Source organism: Berghia stephanieae, chromosome 7 (genome assembly GCF_034508935.2).
Source record: "Berghia stephanieae isolate SIO BIC M18660-M18661 chromosome 7, UCSD_Bste_1.3, whole genome shotgun sequence".
Classification (NCBI taxonomy): Eukaryota; Metazoa; Mollusca; class Gastropoda; order Nudibranchia; family Aeolidiidae; genus Berghia; species Berghia stephanieae.
In genome coordinates, this window is record NC_088366.1 from 64,960,328 (window position 1) to 64,975,327 (window position 15,000).

The 15,000-nt window shown below is 36.9% G+C and overlaps 1 protein-coding gene across 1 annotated transcript in view; it reads left to right on the forward strand.

The window, feature by feature from the left end:
* The first annotated feature begins 8,333 nt into the window (after positions 1-8,333).
* Positions 8,334-15,000, forward strand: part of LOC144977648 (cytochrome P450 3A29-like) — a 7,355-nt gene continuing 688 nt past the window's right edge. Inside the window, exons 1-2 of the mRNA XM_078923068.1 lie at positions 8,334-8,499; positions 12,904-15,000. The exon at positions 12,904-15,000 is cut by the window's right edge and continues 688 nt beyond it. Coding sequence (XP_078779194.1) covers positions 8,426-8,499; positions 12,904-14,359 — 1,530 coding nt within the window. The 5' untranslated portion in view covers positions 8,334-8,425 and the 3' untranslated portion in view covers positions 14,360-15,000. The remainder of the gene's footprint in view (positions 8,500-12,903) is intronic.

A 15,000-nucleotide genomic window follows, 5' to 3' on the forward strand; every position in this document is an offset into this window, starting at 1 on the left:
TACTACTGCAACTACTACTACTACTACTACTACTACTACTACTGTTTCTTCTGCTGCTCCTACTGCCACCGATGAGTATACTACTAATACCTACATCCTTTATATTTTGTATTTATTTCCAATTCCATTTTATTTATTTTCGAACAATAGTCCACGCTTTATTGTATTTCACTTTCTATACTGCATTACACAGTTCCTCCCCGCCTCCCTTCTTTTGACTTAATTAATACGATTCAATAGTCTGATGTCACGCCTCCTGGCAACGGCGGCCATCTTGGTTCTAAACAAAGAAAATCATTACTTTTTATTTTTCATGCTGCTTGAACTTTTCATATGCCTTGTGATCAGAATGTGTAAAAGTCAAAATATGATCAAATGTATGTGTTTTTTTTCTTCTGGATACGCTTTATACTCGCCGGAGAAGTATTTCATACGGGCGTCCGCCATTGTTCCGATAGTTTTAGAGCCAGTGTTACTACGTTACCATGCGTCATTAGGAAGGAAGTGACGTTACGACTGTTGAAGAGTATTACAAATATTAATATTAGCCCCACAGTTCTCTCGGCCACAGGGTCAAGATCTTGGGGGGGGGGAGTTGTGGCTTATAGTCAGGAAAATATGGAACTGTTTCTTCTGGATATTCAGATAAAAGTCGTTAAGGACAAATCAGTTGAAGACTGACATAGGTCTATTGTGTTTATATTCTTGTGCTATGCGACACGACATAGGTTATGGTTATTATTTTGCTTTTATTTCTTTATGATGCGCAATTTATTGTATTTTCATGAACCCGAAATAAAATGGCTATCATTCTATAAGAGTACTTTGTTGTTTTTGTTTGTTTGATAATTTTTTCTGGGGTAGGGTTTCTGACCTCCCAGTGATTTACTGTGTCTTCTATAGCTGTTTTCCAATTTGTTTTCTCTCTTTGTCTTGGAATGAGATTATTTGGTTTTGTCCTGGTCCAGGCCGGAGTCCTGGCTTGGAGGGAAACAAGTTATCGTTTTGGGAGATGAGAATTGTTTTCCTTGTAACTCATCTCTCTGTTATGTATTATTATATTTTTTGTTTTGAATTTATAACGTAAGCATTTGGAGGTATTCCTCTTACTCTTAGTGGGATCCTGTGCTTGTGTCTTAATGAGGCTTTTAGGTGATCTCAAACTAAGTACATTGATGGTATGCTCTTGGAATCTACACCAATTCCCTATTTGAACCAATTCCTTTTTGTCTTACTTTTTCTCAGGTGCTTTAATTGTAATTCTAGAAATTTTTACTATCCCATGTTCTCCCTTTTTACTGGCGCTGATATGACCTAAATGTGTTGCAAGCGCTGTAAAACCATTAAAAACAAACAAAGATTCTTCACGCCCTAATCTTATTCTGGGTTGGGAGAAACTTTCAAGGCGGCTTGGTCTGTCTTTGTGCTGGCAGGATTATTATTATTATATATTATTATTATTATTATTATTATTATTATTATTATTATTATTATTATTATTATTATTATTATTATTATTGTTGTTGTTGTTGTTGTTGTTGTTGTTGTTGTTATAATAATATCATCATTATTATTATTAGTTATTAATGTTATTATTATTATTGTTATTATCATTATTATCATCATCATTATTTTCAGTATTATTATTATGATTACTACGTATCATCATCATCATCATCATCATCATCGATTAGTCATAGTTATCGCTACAATCATTAATCTACACATCAAGCGTGAGTACCTATATTGTCATGAGTAACAGAACCTATGGCTAACTCAATCCGAAATAAACCATCAATCAATATCAATTTGCCATCATCATTCATTCATGCTGAAAACATCTCATATGACATGCTGTGATTTATTCATGAGTCACACATAACATAACATATGGTATAGATAGAATGCGCTTGGCCAAGGAGTTCACAACATTGCCATCCGGAAGTATAACGGACCAACACACAAACTCTGTGTAACCATGAACTTTTATAGTCTGGTTAATACAGTTTAGTGAAAACAACTCATAAACGTGGATGGCAAAAACAATAACAAAGGCCTGAGTGACGTCATCTGCATACTATCTATAGGGCGAAATAGGATAAAATCCCTTGAATGCCCTAACTATTAAATTGATTGAAAGATTACAATCATGATTCACGTGGTAAAGATGGTATAACAACTTAAATCTACTCACGTGTGTGTGATGTACAAACATATATCTTTAACATTGACATGCAAAGCACACACACGCACACACACACATACACACACACACACACACACACACTCATACATCCATACAAATAGAAGATAACCATAATAAACACACGAGCTTTTCTATCTAAATCTAAATCAGTATTGACAGTTACTTAACAAAAAAAACCCAAACGTTTTGACATTTGTGATTAAAAAAAAAGATTCATGATTCTACATTTGAGAATGGATTTAATAACTCTACATAAAATGAATCTTATTTAAACTAATAGGTTTGTCATTTCGTGGTTCTATTTCTTTCTCTACCTTTTTTTTTCATGACTACACAATAATAATAATAATAATAATGATAATAATAATAATAATGATAATAACAATAATAATAATAATGATAATAATAACAATAATCATCATCATCATCATAATAATAAAAATGATAATGGTGATGATGATGATGATGATGATGATGATGATAACAATAATAATAGTAGTAATAAAAATAACAATAATGATGATAATAATAACAACAATAATGATGATAAATTTATCCATTCTGATCGTTTGTCTTTGAATGACTTCACTTCTATAATTGTAATGCCTCACTAAGTATTTCAAATGGGAATCGTCTCCATACGAGTTACCCATTACATTACATAACACGACAACTTAAAAGGTGACTATGTATTTGTATAGTGCAATATCCAATAACGTGCTCAATGCGCTTTACAATGGATCTCAAGCCAACAGCAGCACTTGGCGTTTAGGACGAGACATGACACCCGTGAGGCAATAACATACATACCATTTTTTTTCTCGACGGAGATAACGCTGCTAAGGGCAAGCAACTCATTTTACACCTGAGTACGGTGAGAGTAGTTGACTCAAGGAATTTTTCCAAGGACTTAACTATGTACAGAGCAAGACTCGAACTCGAACGCTGAACTTTCAGGTTTGAATGCGAGTATCATACCATAAGACCACATAGCTGTACATTACATTTCGTTATTTATTTGTTTGTTTGTTTTTAAGGGTTTTACGGCGCTTGCAACACATTTAGGACATATCAGCGCCAGTAAAATGGGAGAAATTTGGATAGTAAAAACATTCTAGATGTGCATACAATTAAAAGGACTTGAGGACAAAGTAAGACCAAGGTGAATGGTTCAAATTAGGGAACAGATGTAGATCCCAAGAGCAAACTATCAGGGTAGGCTTAGTTTGAGATCACCTAAAAGTTTCATCCAGACACCAGCTCAAGATCGCACTAAGAGGAACACACTCAAATGTTTATAAATCGTATGTTAAACATGAAAAAAAAAAGTACAAAACATAGAGATGATTTACAAGGGAAAAAAATCTCCCAAAACTATAACTATACATTCGACTGTTTCCCTCCTAGCCAAGGACTTCGGCGAGAGTCAGGACAAAACTAAATAATCTCGTTTCAACACAAAGACAGAAAGCAATTGGAAAACAGATACAGGGGGATAGAAGACAGAACAAGTATCTCCCTGCCCACTATGGGAGGTCAGGAACCCCACCCAAACATGATATTTCTGACATGGCGTTTTTTTTGCCAAAATAAAAATATCCCAAATTTTGCAAGCTGAAAACAGCAATATTTACCAAAAAAAATGCGGTTAATTTTCCTAAAAACCAATAATTAGTTCATGAAAGAGAAAGGTAATTGTTTGTTTTTAATGGTTTCACGGCGCTTGCAACAAATGTAAGGTTATATCAGCGCCAGTGAAAAAGAAGAAAATGGGATCTAGTAAAAAAAGAAATTACTCTTGATTAATTATCTTTCACGTTCTACACGAGCGATCAAATTAAAAGGAAAAAATCGTCTTTTTATTATATTTATTTATTTATTTTTTGTTGTTGCCTTTTTCAAAAAACAATTATTTTTTTTTTGGGGTTTTTTCTTTTCTTTGAAAACTTTCGAAAAAATTGCATTGCAAAAAAAAAATTGCAGATTTTGCGGCCGCAATGCAGATCAGTGATATTTTGCGGCCGCAAAGAGGCCGCAAGTGATGCAAAAACAGCCATGCCAGACATAATTTCATCATGCGCGTCAACTTGTTATTGAAGAAGGTGACATGATTGACATCAGAATTCTGTCGTAAGCCACCCTTGGAACTGTTTTAACTTTATGTATTATGAAATATATAGTATAATAAAATATGACACGGGCTACTGATTAACGAAAACGCAATCCTTATTCCACACAAAAGATGTCGTATTCGGTTTCATCATGGCCTCAATATATCCCGCTGTCACGGAGGTCGTCGCTCGTAAAGACTAAGGGGGGTACCGCACTAGGATAGGACTGTCCTGGGACAGTCCTGTCCCAAATCTGTAATATACATGTATATAATAAAGAGAAACATACCGCACCTATTGGGACGGGACAAAAGGGTCCTAGCGTGTACCGAGCCGTTGTGAAATGCTACAAAATCAACGGGACAGGACTGTCCCAGTCCCGTGTTCATATCAATTGTGATAGAAAAATATAGCAGTCTTCCGCATTAGGACAAACAAATCCCAGACTTGGCAGCGCCGTGTCAAAGTTGCAATGCCTGCCTTTATTTTCTGCATCCCTACTACTACTACTACCACCACCACCACCACTACTACTACTACTACTACTACCACCACTACTACTACTACTACTACTACTACTACTACTACTACTACTACTACTACTACTACTACTACTACTACTACTACACCACCACCACTACTACTACTACATACTACTACACTACTACTACTACTACTACTACTACTACTACTACTACTACTACTACTACCACCACCACCACCACTATACTACTACTACTACTACTACTACTACTACTACTACTACTACTACTACTACTACTACTACTACCACCACCACCACCACTACTACTACTACTACTACTACTACTACTACTACACTACTACTACTACTACTACTACTACTACTACTACTACTACACACCACTACTACTACTACTACTACTACACCACCACCACTACTACTACTACTACTACTACTACTACTACTACTACCACACCTACTACTACTACTACTACTACTACTACTACTACTACTACTACTACTACTACTACTACTACTACTACTACTACCTACCACACTACTACTACTACTACTACTACTACACTACTACCTACTACTACTACTACTACTACTACTACTACTACTACACACTACTACTACTACTATACTACTACACTACTACTATACTACTACTACTACTACTACATACTACTACTACTACTACTACTACTACTACTACTACTACTACTCACTACTACTCTACTACTACTACACTACTACTACACTATATACTACTACTACTCACACACTACTCTACTACTATACTACTACTACTACTACTACTATACTACTACTACAACTACTACTACTACTACTAACTACTACTACACTAACTACTACACTATACACTACATACTACTACATACTACTACTACTAACTACTATACTACTACTAACTACTACTACTACTACTACTACTACTACTTCTACTACTACTATACTACTACTACTAACTAACTACTACTACTACACTACTACTACTACACTACTACTACTACTATACTACTACTACTACTTACTACTACTACTACTACAATACTACTACTACTACTACTATCTACTAACTACTACTACTACTAACTAACTACTACTTAACTACTACTACTACTACTACTCATCTACTATACTACTCTACTACTACTACTACTAATCTACTATACTACTATCACTACTACTACTACTACTACTACTACTACTTACTACTACTACTACTCACTACTCTACTACTACTACTACTACTGTTTCTTCTGCTGCTCCTACTGCCACCGATGAGTATACTACTAATACCTACATCCTTTATATTTTGTATTTATTTCCAATTCCATTTTATTTATTTTCGAACAATAGTCCACACTTTATTTTATTTCACTTTCTATCCTGCATTAGACAGTTCTTCCCCCGCCTCCCTTCTTTTGACTTAACTAATACAATTCAATAGTCTGATGTCACGCCGCCTGGCAACGGCGGCCATCTTGGTTCTAAACAAAGAAAATCATTACTTTTTATTTTTCATGCTGGCTTGAACTTTTCATATGTCTTGTGATCAGAATGTGTAAAAGTCAAAATATGATCAAATGTATGTGTTTTTTTTCTTCTGGATACGCTTTATACTCGCCGGAGAAATATTTCATACGGGCGTCCGCCATTGTTCCGATAGTTTAGAGCCAGTGTTACTAAGTTACCATGCGTCATTAGGAAGGAAGTGACGTTACCACTATTGAATCCTATTACTACGCACCTTTTATAAATTTATATAGGCTAGCTCTATTTTAATTCATGCTTCCTCACAAAGTAGCATACAATTTCCTGCCCAGCAATGTTTTTGTTTATGCATCTTAACAACGCCATTACCACATTATCTCATTCGTCTGTAGTTTTTCATTCATCCTGTTTTGTTGATGAAGGGGAAACCCGAAACGTCCATTTTATCTGTTTTCGCATATTAAACTGAAGCTTACATTCAATTTTACATTGTTATTTATTTATTTATTTATTTATTTCGATTCTGAATATAAAAAAAGCAAGAACAATTCAAAAAATAATTCTATGTGATGACATCACGTACAAAATGCATAGTAACATAAACATTTTCGGCAAGTTAATAACGTATGTTTATAAATATAATTTAAGAAGTGTCACACTTTGTGACACAGCAGTAACGTGTCTAAAACCGGTCGCACATCTATTCGGTAACTTGTGGGATCAATTATCTTTATCGTTATTTATTTCGGGAGTTCTCAATGAAAATATTTTTAAGTAAGTCCTTCTGAGCCACTTGGGCTCATTGTAAGACAAATCAAGTCCTTTAGAGCCTTGTAGCCAATGGTGCAGGAGGTATTCCGGTTTCAATAGCGTGAAGCGGACAATTAACGTGTTTGTTTGAAAACCTTTGAACAGGACAATAGTCTATCGTAGATTACAATCCCAGTTTGACAGGTACCCTTTTATACCTGAATGGGGTGAGTGATTGGAGTAAATTTTCGTGCTCTAGGAAAGTAAAAATTGGCTACGGTCGGAATCGAACACAGAACCACTAGGTCTAGAGTACAACGCGCTAACTACTCGGCCATCTTGCCACCTAAGCTTATAGACCCGGAACTTATCCATGTTTCTGTAGCGTTGTGCAGACAGATAACAGTTTAAAATTAAAAAAAAAAAATTCACTTTATTCATCCCATAGGGGAAAATTTTCTCGAGGGTCTATTCCGAGGGAAGACTGGAATAACTCAGGCGTTAGCCGCAGTGCAGCGCGAGGTGACTTGCTCAAGGACAAACAGCGCAGTGATCGAACCTGGTACCTTTCGGGTACGAAGCAAAGACCGTACCGCCGAGCCACGCAGACCGTCTATTATCCTCTTGAAAGGACGCTAGCTGTCAAAGATTACTTTGATCAGCGAACTGGTACTCATTTGCACCTGGGTAAAGTGAGGTGATTCCAAGAAAAACATTTTAGGATAAGATCGGAGATCACCATAGTCTATGGATTTAACGCTTGAGGAATCTTTGGGTCATTAAAGGATGCACCCAGTGGTATTTCCTATTTCCATTTGTCTTTTATTCTACGCAGTAAAGCACAGAAATATGCAACTTTTATAATTCTTTATTTCATCCATTTTGATAATGCATTTGCGCAAGCGATACGCGAGGTGTGTCCTGGGACAGTCCTGTCCTAATGCGGTACCTGTTATGAATGGAAGTTTTCTTCAGTGGGACAGGACAAATTCGTCCCAGGACAGTCCTGTCCTAATGCGGTACCTGTTATGAATGGAAGTTTTCTTCAGTGGGACAGGACAAATTCGTCCCAGGACAGTCCTGTCCTAATGCGGTACCGCCCTAATTATATATTATCGAGGGTTTTAATGGCCCGTAATATTTATAATCTAGGTCAATCTTTATGAGTTATCAAAGTGGATCGGGTCAAGGTCACGTCGATGGTGGACGCTCCATTAGTTAGAACAACAAGAAGATAAAAATCGGAATACGATGCCTCACTGGGTTTATTATGAAAATATTTTCATTCCAAACACATCGCCCGATACAGTTTATATAGTAGTTCCATAGACTGAGACACTAACGGACACTAACATGTTTTCTCTTGAGTTTTCTGAGATTTCTATCTTTGCAATATTGCTTGCTTGTTGCATTGTGTTGCTTTATATGTGAGAACCAATTTATCATGTGTTAATTTTTTAATCAGTAGAACCATCTATTTTTATTTATTTTTTATTTTTTTACATTTTTGACAAAACAATTTCTGTCTAACTCCAGTGGTGATTTTATTAGGCAATTCGCTACGTTTTGGATCAAGGATCTTCTTTAAATTCTTGTTTTATCATTTATATTTTCTTTAAAAAAAAAAAATATATATATATATATATATATATATATATATATATATATATATCAAAACAAAACAAAACTTGAGCTTTTATATAGCGCAATATCCAATAAACGTACTCAGAGCGCTTTACAAAATGTTCATGACCAACCGTAACACGTAACATGTAGAACGAGACATGACGCCTGTTATTACAAGTGAGACAATGCTGTTAACGGCCAAATATGTACATCTGAGTACGGTGAGTAAAGAGTCTTTTCCAAGGACTCAACTATGCGCCGAGCGAGGCTCGAACCCAGGACCTTCCGATCCGAAAGCGAGTGTTATTCCAATAGACCACATAGCCGCATATGGAAGAGATGGATATTTTATCGTTTGAGAACTCCTGGGTTACAGAAAGATAATTTAATTTGGGTATTACAATACAATTTATTCCACCCCTCTCTTAGGATAACCCTATCATTTCTTAGTAAATACGTTAACGTTGAATAATGCTTTGAACGCGTTGAATTTAAAAAAAGAATATTTGTTACAGTGAATGACATAATCAGTCGGATGGTGAAAATGTTTGAACTGAGATATTGCCAAGTTTAGTTAGAAGGTCCATTTTTATCCAAAATGAGTTCTTGTCATAAATGATTAAATCAACCCTATTTGTACATCTTCGGTAAATATCTAAGCTTAATTTCACTTCTAAATATTTTTTACAGCAAGTCACATTGAAAAAGTATGAAATTTGAGAAAAGTTGCTGAATACCTTTCCCATACATCTGACCATAAATTACTGAAAAATCACCCGATTTACTTCAAATAAAGATTAAAATGCTCTGGTGAGCATATTCTTTCAGAAAATGAAAAGAAATGCAAATCCAAAATTTTCATCTTCCGACTGATTATGTCATGCACTGACACAGTTTCGTACATTTTATTGGTGTGAAATAAGGTGTAAAAGACAGCTGATTGGTAATTATAAATAGATCTTTTGGTGCGCATGAATACAAATCCAACGGTTTTAGTTTTGGGTCAAATTGTCATTCAAGCAGAAGGAGAAAGATACAAATTATGGTGAATAGAAGTTCTAATACCATACCATTTGGTTACAAAATGTCCAATAATCTTACTTGTAGGGGTAGAATAAACGTATTCTTTCATTTCTTTCATTTCTGTGCGGCTATGTGGACTAGTGGTATGACACTCGCTTTCGGATAGGAAAGTCTTGGGTTCGAGGTCGCGCTCGGCGCAAAGTTGAGACCTTGGAAAAGTCTCTTTACTCACATTCTCTCACCGTACTCAGGTATAAAATGAATACCTGGCCATTAACAGCGTTTTCTTTGTCCGGAAAATTGTAATATCGCCTAACAGGCGTTATGTCTCGTCCTACATGTTAAATGTTTCTGTTGACCAGGGACACCTTGTAAAGCGCTTTGAGCACATTTAGTGGATATTGCGCTATATAAAAAAAGCTCATTGTTGTATTTATTAAATTCGTTATAATTTCATCGTGCAAGCTCGTTGTGTTATTTGGCACGATAAAAATAGCTCGTTTAATAAATACAAAGAGATGAAAGAATCGTATAACATCTCACCAGGGCGAACGTTGCCGTAAACATAGACGGAATGAGAAAACGAGAACGTTGTTGTTGATGAAGATGATGACGATGTTTTATGGACGATGAACGATTGAAGAATTTAACAAAAGATAGTTTGCGCTTGGCTAAGAAGCTCATAACATTGCCATCCGGAAGTATAACGGACCAACACACAAAACTCTGTGTATCCATAAACGTTTATAGTCGGGTTAATACAGTTCAGTGAGCATTACTCATAAATGCGGATGGCAAAAAACAATAACAAAGACCTGAGTGACGTCATCTTCGAACTATCACGAGAACCATAGCCATCGATAACTTATAGTTGTAGCCTGACACTTGAACCGTAGCCTTCGTTAACTTATAGTTGTAGCCTCACACTAGAACCCTAGCCATCGTTAACTTATAGTTGTAGCCTGACACGAGAACCGTAGCTATCGTTAATTTATAGTTGTAGCCCGACACTAGAACCGTAGCCATCGATAACTTATAGGTGTAGCCTGACACGAGAACCGTAGCCATCGTTAACATAGTTGTAGCCTGACACGAGAACCGTAGCCATCGATAACTACTAGTTGTAGCCTGACACTAGAACCGTAGCCTTCGTTAACTTATAGTTGTAGCCTGACACGAGAACCGTAGCCATCGTTAACTTATAGTTGTAGCCTGACACTAGAACAGTAGCCATCGTTAACTTATAGGTGTAGCCTGACACTAGAACAGTAGCCATCGTTAACTTATAGTTGTAGCCTGACACGAGAACCGTAGCCATCGTTAACTTATAGTTGTAGCCTGACACTAGAACAGTAGCCATCGTTAACTTATAGGTGTAGCCTGAGAAGAGAACCGTAGTCATCGTTAACGTATAGTTGTAGCCTGACGCAAGAACCGTAGCCATTGTCAACATATAGCCTGCCACTAGAACCATAGCCATCGCTAATTTTTAGCCTGATACTAGAATCGTAGCCATCGTTAGCTTATAGCCTGACACTAGAACCGTAGCCATCGTTAGCTTATAGCCTGACACTAGAACCGTAGCCATCGTTAGCTTATAGCCTGACACTAGAACCGTAGCCATCGTTAGCTTATAGCCTGACACTAGAACCGTAGCCATCGTTAGCTTATAGCCTGACACTAGAACCTTCTAAGACTCATAGTTTGAAGTCATTTTTTAGGTTTGTGCAGCGTCTCGTGAGTTGTCGTTAGTAGACTGAAGGAAACAAATGATTCCATTGACTGAACTATTGAATACAACTCACGATTTGTATTCTTTTGTGACCAAAGACTCTACTTTTGACGTCACTTATTGGTCAGTCCCAGGCTATAAATACAATGAAGTTAACGTCACTCTGGTCTTTGTTATTAAAATTTGTTGTTGTTGTGCCATCTGCGTTTATGAGTAATTCCCGCTAAACTGTATTAACCAGACTATAAACGTTTACGGTTACACATAGTTATGTGTGTTGGTCCGTTATACTTGCGGATGGCAATGTTAATAATAATAATAATACATGACATTTATAACGCGCATTTTCATCACTGGGTGATGCTCAATGCGCGAAACAATAATATAATGACATTATTATACAAATGAAACATTATACATACTACATCAACATAATATTATCATATTACAACAATGTAATAACTAACCATAAAGTCATTAATACAAGATATGTTATAATACATCCACATGCTATGTCAAACACGGAAATAATATAAAATAATGATATAATAACATAAACTAAATTAACATTCATATTGGGGTAAAATTACAAAGATGCATTAATCAAGATGTGTTTTAACAAAGAGATAGTGTTTTAACTTTGATTTAAATATTGATAAGGACTTCGATTCTCTTCTTCTTTTAGGAAGAGAGTTTCAGATGGAAGGTCCAACGTGACTGAACGATCTGCCGCCGTAAAATTTATATTTATATTTATTTGAAACAATTAATTTTGTATAATCTAGTGCAGAGCGTAGACTCCTCGTTGGCTTATAAGTTTCTAAAAATTCAGTAATATACACTGGTGCTTGATCATTCAGGCACTTATAGCACAATACACAATATTGTGAGTTTCTTAGTCAAGCGCATACTACCATTAAGTTTCCGAAGGCCACGGACCAACCGTCTGACAACGGTGAGGGGATTTATGTAAAGACTAAAAATAGAATTTACAGACGTAAATATGATGATACTAACTTCGGGTTTTTATGCTTTATTCGGACGAATTCAAATATAATTTCTTCAACTAACAAAAAACATCGGACCTAAGTTGATGAGTGAGTCAAAATGTATATGGCGTATAGGGTTCAACAGTCGTGACGTCACTTCCCTCGTAATGACGCATAGTAACTTAGTAACTGGTTCTAAACTATCGGAACAATGACGGACGCCCTTATGAAATACTTCTCTGACGAGCATAAACGTGTATCCAGAAGAGAAAAAAAAACATTATAAATCTGATCATATTTTGACTGTTATACATTCTGATCACATGACATGTGAAAAAGTTCTACCCAGTCTGAAGAATAAAAAGTACCGATTTTCTCGGTTTAGAACCAAGCTGCTCGTTGCGGACGTGACATCAAACTATTGAATCCTATTAATGGTTGTATATTTATTTCATCACCAGATATGGCAGACACCCTGGAACCTACTGGAGTAAAGTCGGAGTTCCCTCCCCTCCCGCCACCATGTTCATCGGTCACATGGACCGATTGTTCGATTCCAAGACCGGAATCCGTTACAACATTGGAAAATGGACAAAGCAATACGGAAAAATTTTTGGCATTTTATTTTTCCGGGACCCTGCTCTAGTTGTTGGAGACGTGGACGCTTTGAAAGAAATTCTCGTGAAAGATTTCAACAATTATTCGGATCGATATGTCCTAGGATACGACGCCTTGTGGAATCCGATAGTCAAAAAGAGTTTGTTTTTTAATCGAGGTCAAGACTGGAAGAGAATTCGCCGAATAATCACTCCCTGCTTTAGCAGCGGCAAATTGAAGCGTGTTACCCATTATATCAACACGACTGGCTCAAAGCTTGTAAAAATTCTTCACAAACACGTTGAAGAAGGTACACACCCTGAGGCAAGAATTATATTTTCGGCGTATTCTCTTGATGCTTTTGCCGGTCCAGCTTTTGCGCTGGATTTAAACTCACAGGAAAATCCCGACGATGCTTTCTTCTTGCACGCCAAGGGAATGATGAAATTCACGAGAACATTACTAAAGATAATTACTGGAGTTGTAGGCGTTTTCCCGTGTCTTGGTTTTATCTTTAAAATACTTGATATTCAATTCATGCCAGCTCCTCACATCAATTATTTCGTCTCCGAACTAACAAGGCTTGTGGAGGAAAGAAAAGCTGACCCAGATCAGTTTAGAGATGGTGACTTTCTCCAGTTCATGATAGACGCCGAAGCTGACCCTACAGAAGACATCGTAGGGAGTCGAAAATTGACAACGGAAGAGATTGTAGCCCAATGCATTTTATTTGTAATGGCTGGATACGAGACCACGTCATCAACGATTCAATGGCTGTTGCTTGAATCGGCAAAGCACAAGGATGTCCAAAAACGAATGAGAGAAGAAATTAGGAATGTGGTTGGGAATGAAATAGAAGTGACCTCTGAACACTGCCAGAAGCTGAAGTATATGGAGGCTGTAATCTTTGAGGCTCTAAGGATGTATCCCCCAGTGGTTCATTCCAATCGCCTTGTAGAAAAAACAACAAAATTAAATGGTTTCACTATCCCCGCCGGCGCTGCCATTTTCATTCCCGTTTCAAATATTTGTCGTGACCCTGAGATTTTTGAAGAACCGGAAACGTTTAACCCAGACAGGTTTATGGACGGAAACAACCCAACCCCAAGTCTCGTGTATTATCTCCCCTTTGGTTTCGGTCCAAGACAGTGTATCGGAATGAGACTGGCTTTACTCAAACTCAAGATTGGTCTGGTGTATTTGCTGAGAGAGTTTTCCGTTGACAGAACAATTCCCTCTGACGTCACCATTGACGATTTCTCTGGCGTCCATCAACCACGTGAAACCATCCGTTTGGTTCTAAGTAAATGCAAAGCGTAATTTTCATTTCTCATTGTAAACGTGAACATAGACGATCTTTGGGGTTAGTTTGTTCATGTTCATATTCATGTCTAATCGTCTGAACTTTTAATGTATTGGAGCTTTTTTATTTAACGCAATACCCACTAAACGTGCTCAAAGAGTCCCTGGCCAACACTTAACATGTAGGACGGGACATGACGCCTGTTAGGCGATATTACAATTTTTTTTCGGACAGTTATTCATTTTACACCCGAGTACGGTGTGATAATGTGAGTAAAGAGTCTTTTCCAAGAACTCAACTATGCGCCGAGCGAGAATCAACCCAAGACCTTCTAATCCGAAAGCGAGTGTCTTTCTACAAGACCATGTGAAAGCCAACTCCTAATAACTGTAAACGACCAATTGAGACTCCAGAATGCCAACACTCAGGCAGACATCGGCATCCTCGACTTTTCCAAAGCATTCGATACTGTGCCACACCAAAAACTCTTGCAGAAACTAGAAAATTACGGAATTCGTGGCTCTTTACACACATGGCTTTGTATTTTCCTCACAAAACGTAACATGAAAGTAGTCCTAGACGGCACGTTATCGGATGAATGTCCAGTCATATTAGGAGTACCACGGGGAACGGTGCTAGGACCCATACTATTTCTTTG